The sequence below is a fragment of the Salvelinus fontinalis genome, chromosome 10, assembly GCF_029448725.1.
Source record: "Salvelinus fontinalis isolate EN_2023a chromosome 10, ASM2944872v1, whole genome shotgun sequence".
Classification (NCBI taxonomy): Eukaryota; Metazoa; Chordata; class Actinopteri; order Salmoniformes; family Salmonidae; genus Salvelinus; species Salvelinus fontinalis.
Window position 1 is genome coordinate 31,721,730 of NC_074674.1, and position 25,896 is coordinate 31,747,625.

Below are 25,896 nucleotides of genomic sequence, written 5' to 3' on the forward strand. Positions count from 1 at the left end.
TTATCTTCACAAGGGCATGTGAAGGAGTCACGGGGGGAATGGGTGCTGGTGAAAGAGCGAGAGCGTATGGGAAAAGGGGGTTGGGAGTGCTGGGATCGGCCTGGGAGGAGGGGACAGAGGGGTGTGTGCAGAACTGCCTAGGTTTAAAAAGGCAGCCTGCCCCGGCACTGTGACACCAGACCTAAAATTGCCCTCGACTGAGCAGGAACTATTTTGAAACTCGTGCTTTTTCTGAACTTCTTGCACACATATTTGGACTACGTTTCTAATTGCTTTATACATGTTATTAATACATTAGATCAAATTTTTTAAACTGATCAAATAACACAAACTTTGAAAGAAGAAAAGGAAAGGATACTCTGAGAAGAAAAAATGGAGCCGTGGACAACCACCGAGAGCCCTGACTACTATGACTATGACTATGAAGAGCAGGAGAACAGCACTATGTGTGACTACTCTGAGTGGGAGCCATCCTACTCGGTCATCCCAGTCCTCTACATGCTCATCTTCATCCTGGGTCTCTCTGGCAACGGCGTGGTCATCTTCACTGTGTGGAGGTCTCAGGCCAAGCGCCGGACAGCAGACATCTACATAGGCAACCTGGCCATGGCTGACCTGACCTTCGTGCTGACTCTGCCACTGTGGGCAGTGTACACTGCGCTAGGCTACCACTGGCCCTTCGGTGTGGCCCTCTGCAAGATCAGCAGTTACGTGGTGCTGCTCAACATGTACGCCAGCGTCTTCTGCCTCACCGCCATGAGCTTTGACCGCTACCTAGCCATCGTGCACTCTCTGTCCAGCACCCAGCTGTGTACCCGTGTCCACTTGCAGTCCTCCCTGACGGCCATCTGGCTCCTCTCCGGCCTGCTGGCCGCCCCCACCCTCATCTTCCGAACCACCAAGTACGACGAGAACAGCGACCGCATCTCCTGTGGCATGGACTTCAGCCTGGTGTTGGGTGGGGACAATCAAACAATCAATCAATCAAATGTATTGAAGCAGCAGGAGTTCATGTGGATCGCAGGGCTCAGCATCTCCTCCTCTGCCCTGGGCTTCCTCCTGCCATTCCTGGCCATGATGGTGTGCTACTGCTTCATCGGCTGCACCGTGACACGCCACTTCAAGAGTCTGCGTAAGGAGGACCAGAGGAAGCGGCGTCTACTGAAAATCATCACCACCCTGGTGCTTGTGTTTGCTGCCTGCTGGATGCCCTTCCACATGCTGAAGAGCGCTGATGCCCTCTCCTACCTGAACCTGGCTCCAAACACCTGTGCTTTCCTCCGCTTCCTCCTGCTGGCCCACCCTTACGCTACCTGCCTGGCCTACGTCAACAGCTGCCTCAATCCCATCCTGTACGCCTTCTTCGACCTGCGCTTCCGCTCCCAGTGCCTTTGTCTGCTCAACCTGAAGAAGGCCATGCACGCCAGCCCAAATAGCTCCCTGTCCTCCCAAAAGACAGAGGCCCAATCGCTGGCCACTAAGATGTGATGTTTGTGCTGTAGTCAGGGCACGGGAGAGGGACGCCAGCCAGAGGGAATGGGTCCCCAGCTGCCCTGTCCTGCCTCCACCTGAACACTGCAGATACATCTAAGACTTCAGAGGTGCATGACATAATTACCTATCCAGTCAGTTCCTGGGGGTGTCATCATCCGCCTGCCCCATACATGTGGACTGCAGACTGAGTGAGTGAGGAAACTGATAGACTCACTAACATCCTCCAAGCCCACTCTCAGTGATTGGGAAGTTTGTACAAATCCCTTGAACTGCTTGATACAGGGGACCAAGCTCCATACCAGGGTGATGCAAACCAGACCCAAGACATTTTGGACAGAGTTGAATGTATTTCAACAGGACAAAGCAGCTCATATTGTTCTGCTGGTGTTCTGTGTGGACTAAAGGCAAGCTCTTGGATGGGGGTCCCAAGGCTCTGGCTTTTAACACTGGTGGAATGTATTATTCATTCCTGTGTACCATGCTGTTCTTGTTTTTATTTTGTAAGCACTTGCTAATTGGAAAGAGGTGAGACCCCATCGTCCAGACTGTCTTTGTCTTATCTGCCCCAGTCAGCCAGTCAAAGAAAGGTGTTGCCGTTTGATTAAAGGGTTGGAAGGGGAGACAAGGGCACGGCGAGTGGGGGTTCCAGACGGACAGATGGCAGCTGACAAATGTTGTTGAGGGGGAGAAGGGCTAACTAATAGGCGACTGCTCTGACAGATTAAATTTTAGTGTGCATTTGTATGTGTGTTTATTGAATTAGAATTGAAGAAGGCATGAATGAACTTGTCTTTATTTGACAAAGATGTGAATACATGCTGTATAATGCTTTTATGTGTGTGATTTGTAATAAAAAAGGTTTCTTTTTAACTAATATCTTCATGTCACTCTGTTGCTGGTTATGATGTCATGGAAACACTATTCAGTAGAATGTGCTTTTTCCTGTTAGAACACAAGGTTGAAGGGTGGCAGTCTCCCTCCCATTGTGTGCAGTCAGACCATAATCAAAGCTGTCTAAAGGAAATACATGTTTGAGTTCTATTTTCCCCTCCAACTTGTTTATTTCTTTGCTCCTTTGCGGCAGTTGTTCCCCTTAGACGATTAACAGAAATTTGTTGAAGATTTGTTGGACATACAGTATAAACTCACAGAGGACAATCTTCTCAGAGAACTTACATGTTAATTATGTAAACCACTGCAACCATGCTGCCACATCTCTCCCTCAAGCAACATATAAGCTTCAGTAGCTTATTTGAAAATAAAATATGTAATATTCACTCCTTGTTTGAAACAAGTGCCAATATTGTAGTGTACTATTATCATGTTCCATTGTTGGGATGCTTTGCACTGAATCCAATTCAAGCCAATAACTATAATGTAAATACTGTTTGAGACATTTGCAAACAAGCGTGGTGCGTACAGCGGGTCATTGACCTGTAAGAGACGATCACCAATATTAAATGATTTGGCTGTAATGAGCTTCAGGATATAATCAGTGACCGTAGGGGGGATAGGAGGAGTGGGCTACTAATCCTGGGTCACTTATGGACACCACACTCCTCCTGTGAGACAATATTTGCCTTTGTTGACAGGATAGATTGGGCTTGGTGGAGCCTGAACCTGATTCAACAGTTAAAGTGTGGCCCTGGAGGCCAGTTGGAAGTTATTTATCACTGTTGTTTATTTCTCGTCGTCTCAAATGTACAGACACTAGCAAAACTCTTCCCAATTAGAAAACCTCATCCCTGTCTCTAATCTACAACCCAAACATGCGCTCTGTCATTAAACCACCATGTTGGAATTCTTTGCATGTTTCAGAAGCCCAACAAATACAAACACATTCATTCTGCCTCTTTCTCATGCATGCTAAACCCATCGCACAGAACGCAGACCCATAGACAGATTGAAATCACTGCTACAGTATGAACTAATCTCATATCTGATACAGGTTAGGTCATTTATCAGACAGGAGATTTCACCCATCACACAAAGCCCCCATGTCTTCCTCATCAGCAGCTGTCCTGACCTGGTCCACAGACACACCAGGCATCGTTCACCATGTAAAAATAGGATCCTATCTGCCGACTCCACAATTGTATTTTGTTTAACCTTTATTTAACTAGGCAAGTCAGTTAAGAACAAATTCTTATTTACAATGACGGCCAAATCCTCCCTTAATCCGGACAGCGCTGAGCCAATTGTGCGCCCCCCTATGAAACTCCTGATCACGGCCGATTGTGATGCAGCCCGGGATCAAACCAGGGTCTGTAGTGACGCCTCTAGTACTGAGATGCAGTGCCTTAGACCGCTGCACCACTTGGGAGGGTCAAAGAAGGGTTAAAAAAGGTGTGAAAGAATATGTGAAAGAATCTGAATAGATTATGCTCTGAGGTTTTCAAGTTTTATGGAGGTAATTTGATCATATTGTACAGATTTCACGGCCGGAACCTTGCATATGCTGGGCAACATGGTTTCTCTTTGAGCTAGAGAGGGCATTTAGCCATAGTAACATGAAAAGCATTTGTGTGTCTGTTCCCTGCACCCCTCTGGTCCCTATGTGAGATGGCATTGATGGTATGTCGTAGAGTACTTTTCAAAATAGATTACACAAGAGATTTCAAATCAACATTCCTATGTAATAACAGTGTGTGAGATTCAAGTGGGCCTATATTTATGACAGCAGCAGCCGTACCATGGGGATTTCCCATTCAAAACCCCCCTCATTTGATTATCTTAATGGACTTTGCATTGGATGACAAAAAACGTTCACAAAATGACTGTACAGACAAACATCTCAATTAAAACAAGGAGAGAAAGACAGGGGCAGAGTTTTTATTTTCAAAGGGGCACTACCTCAAACGTAATGGCTGCAGATCAGAATTCTCTGGAACCCTCTTTCCAATAGCTAAAGGTATGAAGCTTCTATGCATGTGCAAGATTTTCAACATGTTTCTTTTTACATAGATGCTGCTTACTCCGCTGTAGCTCAAATGTTAAATGGCCACCCTACTGTAGACCCACAAAGGCCTTAGTCTTAGGTTCTCGACATAGCTTTGCTGACACTGTAGCAAACAGACTAATTTGAGATTGTGGCGCCAGTATGAACAAAGTTTTTTTCTGACGGGCAAGAAAATGAACACTGTATAATGTATATTGTAGCTATTGATCCAGGTATACAGGCACAGCTCTGCAATGACACTGGTGTAACTGATCTTTCATCTTTTTTGTTTGCCCCTTCTCCTATTGCAAGATAAACACATCAACACCCCACTGAGCCATCTAGACGACCAATGTAGCCCCTACCTGGGTAAAGGCAAGCATCAAATGGTACTTAAACTATTTTAAATGTTTTCAAGTAGTATGAGTGGTAAATGCAAGACCACTCTGCCTTACCGATATCAAGTCACCCATTTCCAATGGAATACAAATTATGGCAAATACACAGTACACACAAGCTGCAAAGGCATTCTCACAGTAAAATGTCAAACAGCATAGAAATCCTTTCACCTTTAGAAAATAGTCAGGCTTGAATATACCACTGAATGTCATTAGACTAGGGGAAGAGTAGTAGAATTGTAGTGTCCTAGTGATGATCTCCTTAAGCCTAATGGCTATCAGTGGACATGCCCCTAATGGCTATCAGTGGACATGCCCCTGATAGACTGTATGGAAGGTGTTACCACACCCAGGAAAACTCCAGGGAATATTTACCAACCATAGCACACTGTGGGTCAAATAAGAGTTTATTCCTTGTTGACATGTTAACAGGAGTGTGTTTTTACAAAAGTTGTAAATAAGGCTGTGGTTTGCATGTGAGGTGTGAAAACCGCCTTGACATCCTTATGGGCAATAATGGTACAATTGAAATGGCCCTCTTCAAACCCTTGTTTAGGAGATGAGCCATTTCAGACAAACACCCTTCCCTCACAACAGTCTGCTCTACCTGCTATGAGTGACTCCAGCCATCTTTCACAATGGGGTAATGCTATTAAAACAGGGATGTCATACATTACACATATCTCCAGCTGTCCTAAATCAGAGAAAAAAAAAACAGACTAAGACAGATCCAGAGGAAGTGTGTGGATGTTTCTCTTCCACCTGAACAATGGGGAGAAGGTAGCCCAGGCCACAAACTGGACCTGGGGCCAGACCTAGCTGTACTTTGGCGGTATGGGGAGATGACCCTTGGAACGTCTTGTAGGACCCCTGCCTTCCTGCCTTACCCCTCCCCCATTCCCCCTCTCTGCAGGGTGATGGACCTCAGTGGACAGGATAGAGTCAGCAGGCCAGGCAGGACAGACAAGAGGAGGCTGGGGCAAGGTAAGGGTTCCTGTCCAGGGATATCCTGTCTTTCAGCAGTATCGCTCCGCTTCATTCCCCTGGCCCGAGAGACGCATGCCCTGCCTAACCCCATGGGAGTTCAGGGTGTTAGCAGGAACAGCTACGTAACACTGTGATATGATCTGATCAAACCTGGCACATGACCCCACTCTGAGGCAATGGTATGGGGGGAGGTGATCCAGCTCATCTTGCTGAAACAGACTGTCAGTGAGAATCACATCTATCGCTTTCAGCCCAGTCTCTACAGAGAAGTAAGGATGTGACCCAAACACCTGAGGTGAGCATGTGACCCAATCACCTGAGATGACAGTGTGGAGCCTTCTCTCTGACATTTCAAAGGCTTTCACACAAGAGGGGTATCGTTAAAGGAGTCACGTCGTTTCCGACAGCCATGAGGGTGGAAGGGGGTTGTGACTAGGGGACCACTCCGGATCTACGGGTGTGAGGAACTGAATTATCCCAAACAGATCCTCCTCTCCAGGGCACAAAGCACCCCTTCATCTCCTTCTCTATCCCCTCCATTGTGAGGGAGCCCTCTCTCTGCACAGAAGGCCTCTCCCTCCCTCAGACCCACCAGAGGGCTAAATGAAGCCCCTGTCATCAGCCCCAGCACAGAGGCAGTTCAGCTGGACTCATTCAAGCCCTATGAGCATAACATTACTGCATCTCAGGGACTGACAGGTACACTGATAGACAGACAGACCTGGAGACAGGTACAAATGTGTGAGGTTTGCTGCACTTTAGGACAAGAGTTAGCTCAGCTGATTCCATCCTTATTTGATCACAGGGTAAGTTTGTAATACAAATACAGTGCATTCTGAAAGTATTCAGACCCCTTGACTTTTTCCACGTTGTTTCGTTACAGCCTTATTCTAAAATTGATTACATTACTTTTTCCCCCTCATTAATCTACACAGAATAACCCATAAGGAGAAATCAAAAACAGTTTTTACCAATTTTGCAAATGTATAAAATAAACAGAATAACTTATTTATATAAGTATTTAGACCCTTTGCAATGAGACTGGAAATTGAGCTCAGGTGCATCCTGTTTCCATAGATCATCCTTGAGATGTTTCTACAACCCATCGAATGAATTGTCCGTAGAGCTCCGAGACAGGATTGTGTCAAGGCACAGATCTGGGGAAGGGTACCACAAAAGTTCTGCAGCATTGGAGGTCCCCAAGAACACAATGGCCTCCATCATTCTTCAATGGAAGAAGTTTGGTACCAGCAAGACTCTTCCTAGAGCTGGCTGCCCAGGCAAACTGAGCAATCGGGGGAGAAGGGCCTTGGTCAGGGAGGTGACCAAGAACCCAATGGTCACTCTGACAGTGCTCCAGAGTTCCTCTGGGGAAAAGGGAGAACCTTCCAGAAGGATAACCATCTCTGCAACACTCCACCAATCAGGCCTTTATGTTAGTGTGGCCAGACGGAAGACACTCCCCAGTAAAAGGCACATGACAGCCCGCTTGGAGTTTCCCATAGGCACCTAAAGACTCTCTGACCATGAGAAACAAGATTTTCTGGTCTGATGAAATCAAGATTGAACTCTTTGGCCTAAATGCCAAGCATCACGTCTGGAGGAAGCCTTGCACCATCCCTACGGTGAAGCATGGTGGTGGCAGAATCATGCTGTGGGGATGTTTTTCAGCGGCAGGGACTGGGAGACTAGTCAGGATCGAGGGAAAGATGAACGGAGCAAAGTAGAGAGAGATCCTTGTTGAACACCTGCTCCAGAGCGCTAAGGACCTCAGACTGGGGTGAAGTTTCACCTTCCAATAGGACAACGACCCTAAGCACAAAGCCAAGAAAACACAGGAATGGCTTTGGGACAAGTCTCTGAATGACCTTGAGTGGCCCAGCCAGAGCCCGGACTTGAACCCGATCAAACATCTCTGGGGAGACCTGAAAATAGCTGTGCAACGACGCTCCCCATCCAACCTGACAGAGCTTGAGAGGATCTGCAGAGAAGAATGGGAGAAACTCACCAAATACAGATGTGCTAAGCTTGTAGCGTCATACCCAAGAAGACTCAAGGCTGTAATCGCTGCAACTAAGTACTGAGTAAAGAGTCTGATTACTTATGTAAATGTGATATTTCAGGGGTTTTTCTAATACATGTGCAACATTTTCTAAAAACCAATTTTTGCTTTGTCAATATGGGGTATTGTGTGTAGATTGATGGGGGGAAACAATTTTATCCATTTTAGAATAAGGCTGTAACATAATAACATGTGGAAAAAGTCAAGGGGTCTGCATACTTTCCGGATGCACTGTATGCATTGATTACTATTTATAGACATTTCCAGATGAGTTACGATTAATACAAATGGGGGACGGCATTAACATGTGTGGCGAAATCTGTGTTTATCAAAATTCCCTCACACACACATTCAAATGCACACACACAGATACAAAATATTATTATTATCACTGCATTGTTGGAAAGAGCCCTCAAAGTAATAATTTCACTGTACTATTTTACACCCATTGTATCCTGTACACGTGGCGAATAAACTTTGAAACTTGAAACACAAATTACTCTTGTAAAAGAAAAAAGAGATTAAGTCTGATGTTCCACATTTCTGCATTTTGGTTATGTTATTCTGTTATTTCTGGCGCCATTGATGTTGGTGCCTGCGACAACAACTAGCTGCTGCCCACCTACACAACACCCACACACAGAAAGACAGATGCTCTCTCATAGCCTACATAGTCTCCTCTTCCTGACAGGTGGTAAACTGAAAGGACCTCCAGAACAGATGCATGGCAGAGCATCAACCCCAAAATGAGAGGAAAGGAGGAACTTGACATGAGAAACGATGATCAGACCAAAATAATTTAATATAAAGATGTAAGGGGGCCAACCAACAATTAAAAAGAGAAAAATACACTTGCTCAACAAACTTCAGCTCTATAGCTACATCATATGTTATGTAATTTATGGATAAGATTTATATCAGTTGCCTACACACAATCAATCAATGACACAAATTCACATTGCTATTTAAAGCAGCACAGGGGATCACCAGTTCCTCCCCTGCTAAAGCGGTCTACCTCGAAAAGTATGATCACTTGGATTAAAAGCAGATGTTAGTTTTACCAATCTGCTTGGTGAAAATAATTGCATAAACTTTAAACACGAGCAATCAGAGCAAGAGATTAAGATATCAATTAAGTGCAGTGCATAAAGTCAGTAATGTAACGTTTTGATTATAGCAGTATACCGCCACTTAGTGATTAAATATAGAATTACAACCCACCCGGAACTGAATGACTCGGAAGAAATATACATGGGAGGAATCTCAATTGAATCCTCCTCGCGTCTTTCTCAACCCCCAATGGAAGAAAAGGTCAGGGAGGCGGGATCTCTGGCTTTATTATCCAATGGGTTTTGAGGACGCGGGAAATCGATTTGAGCTTTTCCCACGATATTGACTTTGTGTTACATTGTTATTTGTCCGTGCTAACTCAAATTTGGTCGATGTTACAAGCATCAGCTAATCGGCAAACTAGCTAACTAATGGGGGATGCGAGCCATTGACATTGGCTTAATCAATTGACAAAAACCTTTATGCACCAAAGACGGGTAATAGGATTACGCCATCCATTTTTGGTATTTTATGACAAGCTATAGCTAGATATTATTTTGTTGTTGTTGTTGACTAGCTAATTTGGGTAACGTTAGCTGAATTATCAACTAACGTTACTAGCTATTGTTGTTACAGCAGATTACAGTAAATCACCATACGGAGGCAAGTCATGGTGACTCGTACACAGAAAAAGATGATAAGATACGTGGAAGAGGGCAGTTTAATGAAGCTGAAGTCATACTTGCGGAAACACTCCGACCTTGACGTCAACTTTTCCCAGGGGAAAAAGCGCAGGACTCCCCTGCACCTGGCCTGCTCGCTTGGTGATGACGCCATCCTCCGGCTTTTGTTGAAAAATGGAGCCGACATCCTTTTGAAAGACAAAAAAGGGGACACGCCTCTACACATTGCTGCTAACAAGGCTCTGAAACATGGCAAAATAGGTAATGGACTGCCAATATTAGCTACTAAACAACAAAAATATGTAGAATAATAAAAACATGCCTTAACCTTGTTCATCTTTTTTATCCAGTATATGATGACCTCGTAGTGCCCCTTCAAAAGAGTTGCCCAGAAGCCATGGTTGCACCAAATAATGCAGGAATTACACCTCATGACCTACTGCAATGGATAAAATTTGAGACGGTATGGATGTCTCAGCCATATGTATGAGTTGCTAATATGTGTTTTAGGAGAGTGCTGGGACATAACTTCGTACAACCATCCAGAAGTCTTGCACACTTACATTTGGTAACCAGTCTGGTAATTATGAAGCTAGGGGTATGGTTGTATTGTGTGCACTGAATCTTTCTTTTCTCCAAAAGACTGCACCGAAGGGAAACACTTCTAAAGAAAAAGACGCTGAGAAAGAGTGGCAGGAGAAGCTTTTTGGAGAATGCCAGGATGAGTTCTTAGAAACCTTTGGACAATATGATGGTAAGGTGGCAAGATTTCACTCCTGAATAATCTGATTTGATTTAGATCATTGTCCATTTGTCTTCTCTTTTTTTATTTTCTCTCTTACAGCAGATTATTTATTTGAGGACGATACCGTTGAGGAGGACTTTCAAGACTGGGCAGATAGAATTAGACAAGAGTATGTCACAAAACGGCACGCAGAAGCTCAAAGACTGGCATCCTCAGGCTCTCATGGGAAGAGGAAGAAAGGAAAGAAAGAGGCAGAGGAGGAGGAGCGGGCTAACAGAGAGCTGCATGAGAGGCTACAAAGGGAGCATGAAGAGTACCTGGCGCGTGCGGCACGAAAAGAGGAGGAGACACGTCAGGGGAAAAAACAGCGCTATGAAGAGCGATGTGCAGCTACCTTCAGCACTGATACTGCAGCAGCAGTCACCACAAAGCTGAGTTATGGGGACATACCCTGGCCGGCACCGAAGGGTTCAGTGGAGGAGATGGTGGAGGTGATGTTGCATGGCGCAGACAAGAAAGATGTTGCAGTGTTCCGTAAACATCTCCGGCGCCAGCAGGCCGTTTGGCACCCAGATAGGTTTGCCCAGCGCTGTGGGGCCCGGCTGGAGGATGGAGACAAGCAGAGGATCCTGAACACTGTCACTGCTCTCTCACAAGAGCTCAATAGACTGGCTCAGAGCCTCAGGTGACAGTTAGACTGGAAAGGGCTTCTGAGATGTTGAACAGTCTGTCATTTAGCCACAGCTGGTTCTGTAAATGCAGGGCAGTGGTTCTTTCCAGTGGAGGTCAGTTGTTTTGACCTGTCAAAACAAATCTCCACTTGAATCACCTAATTTATTGGATAAACTTGGCTAAGCTTCTGATATGTTAAGTGAATTACATTTTTCTCTGACTGTGTACTTCTTGGTACTAGTATAGAACTTTGTAAGAGATGATGTTGCTAGAGAAAATAAATGTTTACAGTGCCTTGTGAAAGTATTCATACCATGAGTTTTAATTTCTACAATTGATTAAAAACAAATAACCTGTGATTTCTTAATTGCTTAACTATTGCTTGAATCAATACTTAGCAGAAGCACATTTGGCAGCAAATTGCCATTCATCTTTATGCACACCTTTGTGCAACATTTATCCATTCTTGGCAAAAGTTATGCTGAGTTAGGGATCATTGATGGACACTGGACATCAATCTTCATTTTTTTAAGTCACTGATTTACAAAGTGTCAGAACTGAGAATATTTGTACCCACAAATAAATGTTGAAACAAGTTGTGTAAAGCCCGTGTGTGCAAAATTATATATAAAAAAAAAGAAGCAAGATGAAAACATCCAATACCACTATTTAGTAAGCACTTACTAAACACTTTTTTTGTAATTGCTACTAGCATCAATAAAATGATCATGTCATGGTAAACCTGCAGAAAAAAATATGTGGGTCATAAGACACTTGTTACTATGATGTCAGAAATCCTGTCTGCCTTATTCAACATGTTACTCAACTGGATAGATTATGCTATTTGGGTTAAGGATTGGGGTGATGACGAACTGAACAATTACACTCTACCCTCTAATCTGGTCATGAAGGCAAAGTGCTGATGAGATCAAAGTGGGTTCTGAAAAAAAAACATCACAGTAAACAGTTTGATTGAAATACACTTGACTTGACTTAAAATTATAAACTAGTGGATATTATTTATGACTCTACCACCATCTACAATCATCGCACAAACCTACACAGACTAAGAAAGGGCAGATGGTCGGCCCGAATTTGAATGATGGAATTGAATAAATCATAGGATGCCTTGGTTGCCAGAATAGGTCCAAATTGTAGCTATGGTGTTTATTAGTCCCGATGTATTAGTCTCCATACAGGCTATCAGAAAAGTGACAATTTCTTGAAGTAAATATAGACTAATACACATTAAATGGGAATTAATCTACAATTCTCCGTGTTTTTGGAAATGTTATAGAAAAATATATTGACTGTACTAGGCCTACTACTGGATGTGTTTATTTCTCTCTTGCCACAAGGGTTCATAAGCTTTATCGAGAATAATGTGGTGTTTGCGCATTAGTAATTTCGCAATCAAAATGTGGTCATATTTGAGTGTATAGACTGTGGGTGTAGTAGTCTATACCCTATCTTTATATACGTGTAAGAATAACTTTTAAAACTAACGCCCTATGTAAAGTCTAAAGATCAGTGTTGAAAGAAAAATATCTGGCAACCAGGCGCAATCTGTCGCTATAGGTGGCCGATGTACTGGGAACAAGGCTGTATTTATATTTACCCACAGTTTAACTTGTACTTTTTCTTTGTATAATTTTGGGATATTATCTTATGGCACGACTGATTATATATATATATATATATATATATATATATATATTCTTTTTGTTTTGCATAATGAGCAGTCTTGCCCAGCATTGCGACGGGGATAGAGTTGACTCGTTGTGATAGCGACAGCTATTAAAGGTACAGGATGACGCGTAGTATGTGGCTCGCTCGATAAAATAGGTGCAAAGCGATAGAAGGGTTAGGGTGGGTTATAGTGTATTCTTTGTATAGTGTATTCATAATTTAGGGGATCTAAGGACTCGAGCGCTATTATCGATTAAATAACTAAGACGGCTACTGTCACCAGGCAGAGTAATTTAGCAACATTGAGAGAGCTCATACTCGATACGATGTATTAATTTTCGGAAACGTTATTGTGAAACGTGGCATAGTAGAAACCGACAGAGTTGTGTTGTCGCTTTGTTATGATTTATTGAACGCAAGCAACTAGGCAACTGCTACAGTTCACGTAGTGTAAATTAATAGGCCTAGGCCGGAGATTTCGTCAGCAAGGTGCCGGTGGCAGATAAAATGGGCTCGGTGTTCCGAAGTGAGGAGATGTGTTTGGTGCAGTTGTTTCTGCAGTCCGGTTCTGCATACGATTGCATAAGTGAGCTGGGAGAAATGGGTCTGGTCGAGTTTCGAGATGTAAGTAGTTGTCAGTTGGCAGGCCTAACTGATATACACTTGTGCTGGTATTATTGCATTGCAAGTCTGTACATAGGCTCGACAGACACCTGTCAGTTGTCAATTATGTCTGGACCAAACGTTTTCTCTGTGTGTCTGTCTGTCTGCCTGCCTGTCAGTCTGCATCTATGTGTATGTTACAAGACTGCCAGTGCACCCGTCCTTAATCCTAAATGTGCCTGCCTATCATCATTCATCCTACTTGTGTCTGTCTATCATCATTCATCCTACTTGTGTCTGTCTATCATCATTCATCCTACATGTGTCTGTCTATCATCATTCTTCCTACATATGTCTGTCTATCATCATTCATCCTACTTGTGCCTGTCTATCATCATTCAACCTACATGTGTCTGTCTATCATCATTCTTCCTACATGTGTCTGTCTATCATCATTCATCCTACATGTGTCTGTCTATCATCATTCTTCCTACATATGTCTGTCTATCATCATTCATCCTACTTGTGTCTGTCTATCATCATTCATCCTACATGTGTCTGTCTATCATCATTCTTCCTACATATGTCTGTCTATCATCATTCATCCTACTTGTGCCTGTCTATCATCATTCAACCTACATGTGTCTGTCTATCATCATTCATCCTACTTGTGTCTGTCTATCATCATGAATCATAAGTGTGTCTATCAGTCCAGTTAATGTGATACTTATTGACCAATTACTTGTCAAAGAAGTAGCACAAGCTAATTAAGCACACCATTAAAAGCCTAATTGGATCACATATCGTTGTTCCCCCTATTCTGTGATTGGCTGGTAGTATTGATGGAGGTCTCAATGCAGCTGTGTGGTCTGACTAGATTCGGGGGCTCCAAAAACATCTTACCCAGGTACCTTGGTCACATGGTTTGTTTAGTCTAATTGAACTGACCTGGCCTGAATTTTAAAAGCAATGGATTTCGATCTTTCAAAATTAAATGTTGATATTTGAGTGATACATTCTGCAGAATAGAAAATAATGGACTGGAAAGGCATATTTTTGATGAATTCCATGGTGTGAGCATTGGTCCACCTGGCACTGTCACCTAACCACTGTGCTCCTCTGGTTTCAGCTCAACCCCAGTGTCAACTCGTTCCAGCGCCGTTTCGTCAGCGAAATCAAGAGATGCGAGGAGATGGAGAGAATTCTGGGTGAGGTCATTGAGAGGGACACTAAAGCAGGACTACTACCACCATACGTTTGATTTACTGGTGGGGTTTGATCAGGCTCTGATCTACTCTACAGAATGACAGATTGCTTTTGGTAACAGCCATGCAGTCGGATTGAATTACAAGTCATGCTAAATATAGTGATGGCAACAGCAGGAGAATGTATTATCAGCTAATGATATATATTTTTTGCTGTGAAAGACTAGCTTTGTGCTAGATATAGATCTCAGTTATTCCTCCACAAATATTTTTAGCAAGGCCTCTTTATGTTTTGATCAAACGTGTCTGGGTTTTCTAAATGTGGATGTTTCAACAGATTCCCATAATGATTGTGTGTTCTTATGTGCTCAGTCAGTGTTTGTTTAACTGATTAAACAATAACTATTTTTTCACCTTTTTTTTCTTTGGACAGGGTACCTTTTGAGGGAAATCCGAAAGGCAAATATTGCCGTGCCAGAAGATGACGAAATCTGTCCAGTCGCCCCTCCCCCCAAACATGTCCTTGAGATCATGGTAGGTCTGAGATGCTGTTTGTCATGTAAAAACAAGTGAGTGATGTGGTTGATGGGCACTGCCATTGAGTGCACTGTATTTAGGTTGAATCGCTGAGTTGGTAAATGTTTCGAGATAGTATTGAGCAGGGTTTAGGGTATTGATTTTGTGTTAATAATGGTTGAGGGGAACTGATTCCCATATGATTGCTGTGGTCAAGGGGAGTTGACCGTGTGTGGTCTCTCTACTGTGGTCAAGGGGAGTTGACCGTGTGTGGTCTCTCTGCTGTGGTTAAGGGGAGTTGACTGTGTATGGTCTGTCTGCTGTGGTCCCCCAGGAGCAGCTCCAGAGGCTGGAGGTGGAGCTTAGTGAGGTGGCCAGGAACAAAGAGAAGCTGCAGCGGAATCTTCTGGAGCTGACTGAGTACACACACATGCTGAGGATCACGCGCACCTTCGTACACAGCCGCTCCCGGGTTAGTGCCAGGTTATCATGTCTATTTACACCATACACTCTACTATCACATGACCTCGCCTCATAACTACCTCATGCCATTTAAGTAACGCATACTCTTATCAGACTCATCCTTTGCTCTATTGCCCTCCCAGACGCATTTGTTTGTTGACAGTGACACCATATTTTGGCTCTTGCTGTCCTCTCAATGTGAGTTCCCATAACCTGGAATAAGACAGGGTGAAGCAGAGACCGTTCTGACATGATACGGTCACACCACGCGCATGAATGTCACCTGACTTTGAACAATGAACACAATATGTAATTTGGTCATGTGATTCCACAGCCTATGATGCATGGTTTTTAGCTTGCAGATTATAGGCTACACTTGACAATAGGTGTAGCAATGAAGTTCAACCATTATGTAATAACTTTGCAAGTACAGATTTACAAACTATCTATAAACTAGTAAATTAACATTTAAAAACTACTTAAATACCATTTTATTTAATCAGTACCAATTTTTTAAAGAATTACCAATCTGTTTAATTAAATCCAGGCTACTGGTGTTTGTGTGTTGATAATGCTAACCTGGCCTTTCCTTGTATGCAGCATGAGGTCCTTGGCCCCCAGTATGAAGAGTTCCAATCCATTGAGTCAGACTCTGCAGGCTGCACTGGTATGCAGAGACTGGGAGCCAAGCTGGGGTGAGTTTAACAGAGAAATAGACACTCACATTATGTGTAGCTAATCACATTCAGAATCAGCTTGAGTTCTGAATAGTAAAGTATTCCTCTTGGCTGTAGGTTCGTGTCAGGTCTAATCCACCGGGTGAAGGTGGAGGCCTTTGAGCGCATGTTGTGGAGGGTGTGTAAGGGTTACACTATCCTCAGCTATGCAGAGCTGGGCGAGAGCCTCGCTGACCTGGACACGGTGAGTAGAAATAGATAGATTCCTCAAATTCGTATTGCTATGTCCACCATATCAATTAATGTCATAATAAGAGGAATACTATACATGTCATGTGTGTGTCCCTTTCAGGGTGAGATCAGCACAAATGTGGTGTTCCTCATCTCATTCTGGGGTGACCAGATTGGACAGAAGGTCCAGAAGATCTGTGATTGGTAAGTGTACTTTTGCCTTCACAAAACAGACAAAATCATCCATTATCAGCATCAGATCTGCATCATCTGACAAACCTGTCTGTCATTGATCTGTATCAGGCCACAATTATATTTTTTATTATTTTCTTCCAGTTACCACTGTCACCTTTACCCCCACCCTGAGAACGACGAGGAGAGGGCAGATGTGATGGACAGCCTAAGGACACGCATCCAGGACTTAAACAATGTATGTATATGTCTCTGTTTTTTTATGTCTATGTCATGTTGAGGCAAAGCCCAAACAAAGTATGACAGAGGATGGCTAGATGATTTGCATTAACACTAGTAATAAGACTACATGCAAATGCTTGAACGTGCAACATCTTGTAAATGTCCACTGGCTTCACCAGGTGCTCCACCGCACTGAGGAGTACCTGAGGCAGGTGCTGCAGAAGGCCTCCGAGTCAGCCTTCACCTGGGTAGTGCAGGTGAAGAAGATGAAGGCTATCTACCACATCCTCAACCTGTGTAGCTTTGACGTCACCAACAAGTGTCTCATAGCTGAGGTGTGGTGCCCTGTCAATGACCTGACCAACCTGCGGGGGGCGTTGGAGGAAGGCTCGGTGAGTGAGGCTGTTGAGGATGCTGTAGTCCTACAGATACGCACGTCGACATTTATTGGGATGAGTCTTGTCCTGATCGATTTCCACTAGATTGGCCATATTGTAAAAATTCATGAAAACAAACATTTGCTTTTTGGTCTTAATTTAAAGTTACGGTTAGGCATTAGGGTTAGCAGTGTGGTTAAGGTAAGGGTTAGGTTTAAAATCTGATTTTATGACTGTGGCTGTGCCAGATAGTCACCACTCTGCAGAGCTGCCTCCAGTACGTGAGTCATTCCAATAAATGTTAACCTGCTACAGATACAGTTTGTTTAGTCAAATCTGGCAGTAGTGTATAAATGTAATAGATGGATTTTTCCCTTATCAGAGAAAAGGTGACGCCACTGTACCATCCTTTGTAAACCGAATCCCAAGCAACGACACTCCGCCTACGCTCTTGAGAACAAACAAGTTCACCTCTGGCTTTCAGAGTATCGTAGAGGCTTATGGGGTTGGAGACTACAGGGAGGTTAGTCCAGGTGAGTACAAATACAGTTCACAGACAGACCTACAGGTAAGCTAGTTTGGAACACTTCAGACACAATATTTAGGCAAGCTCAGCTGAGCACTTTTATTATTTTTTATTTTATTTAACCTTTATTTAACCAGGAAGGGCTCATTGAGATTTAAAATCTCTTTTTCAAGAGCGTCCTAGCCAACATAGGCAGCACCAAGTCATTACAAAAATTACAGACAGACAACATGAAAAACTACAAGTAATCTAGTAAAAACCATTGAATTCACAAGAGTATAACAAAATCAAAAACAGCAAATTAAAAACATTGACAGGTCAGGGAATCAGCCTCAAAATCCTTCATCAGTAATTTAAAAACACCAATCGGGACAAGTTCTTCCAGTTTAAAATTATTTTGTAAGGTGTTCCAAGACGATGGCGCAGAGTACATAAAAGACCTTTTACCAAATTCAGTTTGGACATTTGGAACAGTTAGCAGGATAAAGTCCAGCGAACAAAGAGAGTACCCACCACATTTCTGAACAATAAAAATGCCCAAATAAAAAGGTAGTAAACCCAAAATGACTTTGTAAATAAAAGTATACCAGTGACTGAGCCTATGAGTGACTAGAGAAGGCCAGCCAACCCTGGTATACAAAGTGCAGTGGTGCGTAAGGGTTTTGCAGTTTAAAATAAATCTCAAAGTGCCATGGTAAAGAGTGTCAATTGATCTCAAACACTGAGCGGAAGCATTCATATATAAAATTTCCCCATAGTGTAGTAAAGGCATAAATGTAGTTGATACTAGCCTCCTTCTGGCTTCAAAAGAAAAACAGGCCTTATTCCTAAAATGAAATCACAATTTCAGCTTCAATTTTTTTGTAAGTTGTTGAATATGTAATTTAAAAGAGAGGCCGTCATCAATTAGAATTACAAGATATTTATATGAGGTTACAACCTCAATCTCCTTGCCCTGACAGGTAGTAATAGGGAAAGGTTCAGAGGTCTATTTCTTGCATTAGAAAACACCATTAGTTTAGTTTTGTCAGTATTGAGGATAAGCTTCAATTGACACAAGGTATGTTGAACAGTATAAAAAGCATTTTGCAAGTTCTGGAAAGCTTTTGTAAGAGACGAGGCACAACAGTAAATAACAGTATCATCAGCATAAAAATGAAGTTGTGCATTTTGAACATTTTTGTCTAAATCATTTATATAAATAGTGAATAAGAGAGGACCAAGTACAGAGCCTTGGGGCACACCATTAAGGACAGACAATTTAACAGATATAAGCCCATTCAATTGAGTGCACTGAGTTCTATCAGACAGATAGTTAGCAAACCATGCAACTGCATGCTCCGAAAGACCTACACTCAACAATCTCTGCCTTAGTATAGCATGATCAACTGTATCAAAAGCCTTAGAGAGATCAATAAAAAGTGAGACACAGTGCTGTTTTTTGTCAAGGGCTTCAGTGATATCATTTAAAACCTTCATGGCTGCTGTAATTGTGCTATGCTTCTTCCTGAAGCCCGATTGGTACATTAATAAAATAGAGTTAGTAAATAAAAACTCTTTTAGCTGTTCACTTACAAGGGTTTCAAATATTTTCACCAGGGGTGACAGCTTTGAAATTGGCCTATAATTATTTAAAAGAGTTGGATCTCCCCCTTTTAAAAGTGGTAGGACAAATGCTGATTTCCAGATCTTTGGAATTTCATTACATTCCAGGGTTAGATTGAACAGATATGTAAGTGGTTCAGCTATGAAATCAGCTTCCAGATTTAAAAAGCATGGATCCAAAAGTACGAAGTACGACTAACCACTTCATGTAATGCAGACAGGTCAGGTTGAGCAAAGTTACATAGGACTGAATGAAAGCCAGCAAAGTTGTCCATGCTGATCATGTTTATCTCTGATTGGCAGCCCCCTACACCATCATTACGTTCCCGTTCTTGTTTGCGGTCATGTTTGGGGACCTTGGTCACGGCATGGTCATGGCATGCTTTGCCCTGTGGATGGTGCTGACAGAGAAGAGCCACAAGCGCAAGCGCTCTGATAATGAGGTAAGAACGTTTAAAGAGAAATTTCTATCACATTCGACTGCGTTTTTGTGGTCATCTTGATTTTGCTGCGTAAATTGATAGATTTCCATTAATATTGGTTTCTGTGTTGTCCTCAGATCTGGACAATGTTCTTCGAGGGACGTTATATCATACTAATGATGGGCCTTTTCTCTGTGTACACGGGGCTGATCTACAATGACTGCTTCTCCAAGTCACTCAACATATTTGGCTCAGGCTGGAGTGTTAGGGCTATGTTCACAGATCAGCAGTGGACGTGAGTCTAAACTAACACACAAAAACATGCACAAGCACAGTACGCACGTACATTTTTGTCAATGTACGCTACCGTTCAAAAATTTGGGGTCACTTAGAAATGTCCTTGTTTTTGAAAGAAAACCACAAAACTGGCCTTTAGACTAGTTGAGTATTGTCACGACTTCCACTGAAGTCGGTTCCTCTCCTTGTTCGGACGGCGTTCGGGCGGTCGGAGTCGCCGGTCTTCTAGCCATCGTCGATCCACTTTCCACTTGTTTTCCTACACACCTGGTTTTCATTTCCCTCATTAATTGTTGTCTATTTAACCCTCTGTTCCCTCCCATGTCTTTGTGTGGAATTGTTTGTTGTAAGTGCTTGTGCACATGTTTACTGGTGCGCAACGGGTTTTGTACCCATGTTTGTTATTCTTTATGCCGTTGGTTTTGCAATTAAACTGCTCCGGCTATTACCTAGTTCTGCTCTCCTGCGTCTGACTTCCCTGCCACCAGTTACGCACCCCTTACAAGTATCTGGAGCATCAGCATTTGTGGGTTAGATTACAGGCTCAAAATGGCTAGAAACAAAGAACTTTCTTCTGAAACTCGTCAGTCTATTCTTGTTCTGAGAAATTAAGGTTATTCCATTGCCAAGAAACTGAAGATCTCATACAACACTGTGTACTACTCCCTTCACAGAACAGAGCAAACTGGGTCTAACCAGAATAGAAAGAGGAGTGGGAGGCCCCAGTGCACAACTGAGCAAGAGGACAAGTACATTAGAGGGTCTAGTTTGAGAAAAATACGCCTCACAAGTCCTCAACTGGCAGCATAATTAAATAGTACCAACAAAACACCAGTCTCAAAGTCAAAAGTGAAGAGGCGATTCAGGGATGCTGGCATTCTAGGCAGAGTTGCAAAGAAAAAGCCTTATCTCAGACTGGTCAATAAAAATAAAAGATTAAGATGGGCAAAAGAACACCAACACTGGAACTCTGCCTAGAAGGCCAGCATCCCGGAGTCGCCTCTTCGCTGTTGAGACTGGTAGATATTCCTTAATTATTTATTTTTTATCCGTTGCCAGCTACAATAGTCATTTACAATATTAACAATGTCTACACTGTATTTCTGATCAATCTGATGTTATTTTAATAGACCCCCAAAAAAACAGTGCTTTTCTTTCAAAAACAAGGACATTTCTAAGTGACCGCAAACCTTTGAACGGTAGTGTACCTGTAAATGTGTAGTTTCATTTAGCAGTAACTGGCTGAGGTTATTGTACTCATCTTCACCTTTTATTCCAGAAATGAAACACTCCAAACAAATACTTTGCTCATCCTTGATCCTAATGTCAGTGGTGTCTTCGTTGGACCATACCCTTTTGGCATTGATCCTGTGAGTATACATGCACAGACACAAATAAATAGTTTGATGCTACACACAATTATACTCTTCCTTGTGCCTTTCACTGATCTCAAATATCCAGATTGTAACGAAGACGCAGGGAGTCAGGAAGCAGGTGCAGTCTGTGAGTTTAATACGAATGAACATAAAGTGAATACACAAACAAGCGTAGCATCTGAACATGAACACATAAACAATACCGCCTGATGGGTAACAACAACAGAATGCTAAATAAATCAGGGAAGTGATGATGTCCAGGTGTGCCTAAAGATGAGGCGCAGGTGTGCGTAAGGATGGTTGCCAGGTGATGTAATGATGTGTTGCCAGGACCGGTGGTTAGTAGACCGGCGACATTGAGTGCGGAGGGGGGAGCGGGGGTAGACGTGACACAGGTATTGATATTGTCTGATGTTATGTTCATGTTATGCTTTGTATCACACCTACAGATATGGAACATGGCAGTGAATCGCCTGTCCTTCCTGAACTCCTACAAGATGAAGATGTCTGTCATCATAGGGGTCATGCACATGAGCTTTGGGGTGGTGCTCAGTGTTTTCAACCATCTGTGAGTGACCAGTTAGTGGATCCTAACAGTAGTCACTACTGTGGAATACAAAACATCAGAAAGAGTTCCTCTACATTTATATAAATTCGTTCTTCCCCTTCCCTTCCCTCTTCTCTTCCATTTATCCAGGCACTTCAAACAGAGGTTCAACATCTACCTGCTGTTCCTCCCTGAGTTGCTGTTCCTGCTGTGTCTCTTTGGCTACCTGGTCTTCATGATCATCTACAAGTGGCTGGCGTTTGGTGCACGTGACTCCCGCCTGGCCCCCAGCATCCTCATCCACTTCATCAATATGTTCCTAATGCAGGGAGGGGACAACACCCCTCTCTACACCGGACAGGTGGGTGTTAGTGACGGAGTCATGATTCAGAGTGTCCCCCCTGACTCTGGGTTTTCTCAGCATGTCTATCTGAATCTCTGAATGTCTCTTTTGACCATCTCTGTACATGTGGCTCTGTGTTTGACCCTATGTATTTTGCTCCACAGACTGGGCTGCAGGTCTTCCTGGTGGTGGTGGCTCTGCTGTGTGTGCCTGTGCTGCTGATAGGAAAACCTGTCTACCTCTACTGGCTGCACCGTGGAGGGAAGAGCCTGCGATTGCGCAGGGTGAGTATGGTGGAAAGAGTCGTGTCATGAGTTTGTTACCCATGTGTTTTTAGTGAATAATATATGTGCATTTTAATGTCTGTTGGCTGTATTTTAGGGTTATGAGAGAGTTCGGCGTGTGAGTGAGGATGATATGTCCCAAGCACCAGCTTACGCTGATGATGAGGAAGAGGGATTTGATGACCTCATGACCAGCAGGGACACCCAGCCTAAGGAGGTCAAAACCGCAACTGTACATACATCTCATATAAATATTTGAGTAAGAGCAGTTGGATTTCAGTCATCACTGTTGCCTTTCTATCTAGTCAATGTGTTGTACATCTTTCAGTTTGACTTTGGGGATGTGTTCCTGCACCAGGCCATCCACACCATAGAGTATTGCCTGGGCTGCATCTCCAACACGGCGTCTTACCTACGTCTCTGGGCCCTCAGTTTGGCCCATGCTCGTAAGGATCGTACTCACTACACCTTTAAAAGGCCACAGGGGGGCAATTACTATCAATTACTGTCTCCATGTTCAGATATTGATTCATAAATCTCCCTCTTACTGTGTGTCCATCTATGTGTTTGTCAGAGCTTTCCGAGGTGCTGTGGGCCATGGTGATGCGTCTGGGCCTGAGGATGACCTCCAGACTTGGGGTGCTGTTTCTGGTACCAGTGTTCAGCCTGTTCGCTGTGCTCACTGTGTCCATCCTGCTTGTCATGGAAGGGCTCTCCGCATTCCTCCATGCCCTCCGGCTGCACTGGTGAGTCTATCTTTATACTTAACCAAATGATGCCTTACTGAATGACTCATTCTGTCAGTCAATCAATCACTCTCTGTTAATCACACATCCACTCTCACATACTCTCTCATTCCCCAGTGGTCACCTACTCGGTATACTTTTTTTTATCTTTAACTCTCTTCTAATTATTCACTCAGACATTTATTCATGCATGCATTCATACTGGTTGTTTACATATGTGAATGCTCTCCTTTGTAGGGTGGAGTTCCAGAATAAGTTCTATCATGGGACGGGTATCAAGTTTGCCCCCTTCGACTTCTCTGCCCTGCCCTCAGTCTTTGAGCAGGACGGTTTACTGTGACCAGCAACAACCAGATTCACTGGATTTGAACAGGAAAACATGTACCAGGAAGGATGCTCTGAGTTAGAGCAAGATGGCATACTGATGAAGAGGAGAAACTGCAGAGCAGTGGTGGGATGACTTGTAGCAAAGTCTTTCAGCATATGACTTTTGACACTATTGGCTGCACTGACTTCCTTACATCATCATTGCGTCCATATCCAGCTAACCTCAATTCAGTGGGATTCAAAAACTTTCATCTAGGTCTGTTGATATGTACTTTGTAATATTCTGGATGAATTGATGCATCTCATATAGTGGTCACTTTAAGTCAATTTGGTGGCTTTGAGCATTTTATTTGCTTTTTGTAGAAGATTATTATTATTATTTTTTTTTAAAGTTAATTTATTACTTGATTCATATTCATCCGAGGCAACTTTAAAGTACAGAAGAAGAAAAAATATAGAGATTCAAAACGTAAAGGACTGGAGGTCTTATCAAATATCCTGATTTCTAGTGCCATTAACAATTTCTAATTGTAATAATGACAAATGTGAATGTCATGGCTGCTAATTGTGCAGTTTTTCACAGTGCTTATCCACATGAATACAACTCTGAAGAAATAGTATTGTCTAATGAATTGTAAACTTGTAGAACATATGTTCCTCTGGTTTTGCCATTATACACTCCTTGTGGCATTTCGGGGAGGATAAAAGATGACAGATCAATTACGAATTTTTGCAGAGGACATTGCCACAGAGCACTTTTCAAAGAACAATGCAGAAATGATTGTACAATAAAAGTCAGCATTTTCACTGATAACTATTACTCTGACGATGCCAAATGTTAGGAGATACTTACACCAAGACAAATTGCACAGGCTTGAAATATTTGTTTAAATGTTGGTGGTTAAGGACATCCACTGAAGTTGACTTGAAGCTCAAATTATAATTTTTGTAGACATTAATTGGACTCTGACCATGGACTGTTGATCCGTCTGGATTGTGTCTGTAGTGAAGGGAGGTGCAATTTATTTGCTAGTTGGTAAATGGATTACTGGTATCATCATGATTCATGTCATTTAGCTACATGTATTTATTTATGTCTTTTTAAGAAGCTAGGATCTTAATCCTTTTTTAGAACTAGTTTTTGGATGTGATGCACAAATGCCAGCAAATAAAGAGTCAATGTTCAATACCATGAATACAGACTAATCAATGACATTTTCTAGATCTTGTAAATATATCTAATTTAATATGCCATGAATACAATAGGTATTCCAGGTAGTTGATTTACAAGTTCCTGTGTGGATTAAAGTTTTCTTCAGATTGATGCCATGTCCATTCACACTTTTACTGAAGTATTTCAGAGAGGAAGAGGCGAAGCGAGAACTTTTACTCAGCTCAAAATCTGCCCACGAAAATAAGCCTACAAAATTAGGCATTTTTGTATGGCGGTCAATGATAGTGTCAAATTTGGTCAACAAAAAATATAATTGCCAATTTGCCATGTGAGGGTTATTTGATTGAATATATGTTTTGTAATGGTTTGGATGTTAGGAATGCACTGATATAAATGGACGCATGTGGCATTTCTCAACTTTGAAAAAAAAAAACGTAATATATTAATATTAATGCCTGTTGGCATAGAGCTAGATAGAAGATTCATCATGGATATAACCCATTTTAGCATGAACATTGCCATTGAGGGCTTCCGCCATTTTAAAGTAGTCAACTGAGTGAGGATTCCTATGAGTTGGGAGAAATCAGCCAATGAAGAAGAAAATGTATTACTTTAAAATAAAGATAGCTTCAATGGTGCTGCCCATGCTGTCACAGACAGCATAATGGCACAGATACAAAGATGAGTCCTCTATCTCTATGGCCTGTTGTTCACATTTGTATCTGCCCTCTCATTGGCTAGAATGGTCCCACCTAATCTTACATCTTTGAGGACATCTATTTCCATTGTTGGAGCAGTCACTTGACTATCTTGTCAATATAATAGACTACCTTTGACTGTGTCCAGTCCTCAGGGTTTTGACTAGTTACCACAGCCACAAAGTGAAAATTGGCTATATCGTAAAAATTCATGAAAACAGGTTAGGATTGAGGTTAGGATTAGGTTTAAAATTAGATATTAATAAAATGAATGGTCGTAGAAGCATCAGTGTGTAGGAGGGAGATTCTTAGACATGAGAAGTGTGCAGGCGGACATGAGACAAAGGA

At 42.6% G+C, this 25,896-nt stretch overlaps 3 protein-coding genes across 7 annotated transcripts; all 3 read left to right on the forward strand.

The window, feature by feature from the left end:
- Positions 1 to 157: 157 nt before the first annotated feature.
- On the forward strand, positions 158 to 2,364 carry LOC129864019 (apelin receptor B-like). Its single transcript, XM_055936546.1, has one exon. It carries the CDS (start codon positions 373 to 375, stop codon positions 1,486 to 1,488), a length of 1,116 nt encoding a protein of 371 aa, XP_055792521.1. The 5' UTR covers positions 158 to 372; the 3' UTR covers positions 1,489 to 2,364.
- Positions 2,365 to 9,275: 6,911 nt separating this feature from the next.
- On the forward strand, positions 9,276 to 11,634 carry LOC129864020 (NF-kappa-B inhibitor-like protein 1). Of its 2 annotated transcripts, XM_055936547.1 has the most exons (5): positions 9,277 to 9,426; positions 9,566 to 9,873; positions 9,963 to 10,075; positions 10,255 to 10,366; positions 10,457 to 11,634. In XM_055936547.1, the coding sequence occupies exons 2-5, from the start codon at positions 9,600 to 9,602 to the stop codon at positions 11,044 to 11,046; spliced, it is 1,089 nt and encodes a 362-aa protein (XP_055792522.1). In that variant the 5' UTR covers positions 9,277 to 9,426; positions 9,566 to 9,599; the 3' UTR covers positions 11,047 to 11,634. The 2 variants fall into 2 exon arrangements, with proteins under 2 accessions (XP_055792523.1, XP_055792522.1); XM_055936548.1 differs by having other exon boundaries at positions 9,276 to 9,873; positions 10,460 to 11,634.
- A 976-nt stretch (positions 11,635 to 12,610) lies between these two features.
- On the forward strand, positions 12,611 to 24,872 carry LOC129864021 (V-type proton ATPase 116 kDa subunit a 2-like). Of its 4 annotated transcripts, XM_055936553.1 has the most exons (21): positions 13,263 to 13,342; positions 14,159 to 14,228; positions 14,451 to 14,529; positions 14,960 to 15,060; positions 15,377 to 15,514; positions 16,105 to 16,199; positions 16,299 to 16,425; positions 16,534 to 16,616; positions 16,749 to 16,842; positions 17,006 to 17,218; positions 17,586 to 17,736; positions 19,638 to 19,777; positions 19,894 to 20,051; positions 21,333 to 21,423; positions 21,879 to 21,997; positions 22,127 to 22,337; positions 22,484 to 22,603; positions 22,701 to 22,835; positions 22,932 to 23,049; positions 23,178 to 23,349; positions 23,587 to 24,872. In XM_055936553.1, exons 3-21 carry the CDS (start codon positions 14,514 to 14,516, stop codon positions 23,687 to 23,689), a joined length of 2,385 nt encoding a protein of 794 aa, XP_055792528.1. In that variant the 5' UTR covers positions 13,263 to 13,342; positions 14,159 to 14,228; positions 14,451 to 14,513; the 3' UTR covers positions 23,690 to 24,872. The 4 variants fall into 4 exon arrangements, with proteins under 4 accessions (XP_055792524.1, XP_055792525.1, XP_055792526.1 ...); XM_055936549.1 differs by lacking the exon at positions 14,159 to 14,228 and having other exon boundaries at positions 12,611 to 13,342; XM_055936550.1 differs by lacking the exon at positions 14,159 to 14,228 and having other exon boundaries at positions 12,611 to 13,342; positions 22,701 to 22,820.
- Positions 24,873 to 25,896: the final 1,024 nt, after the last annotated feature.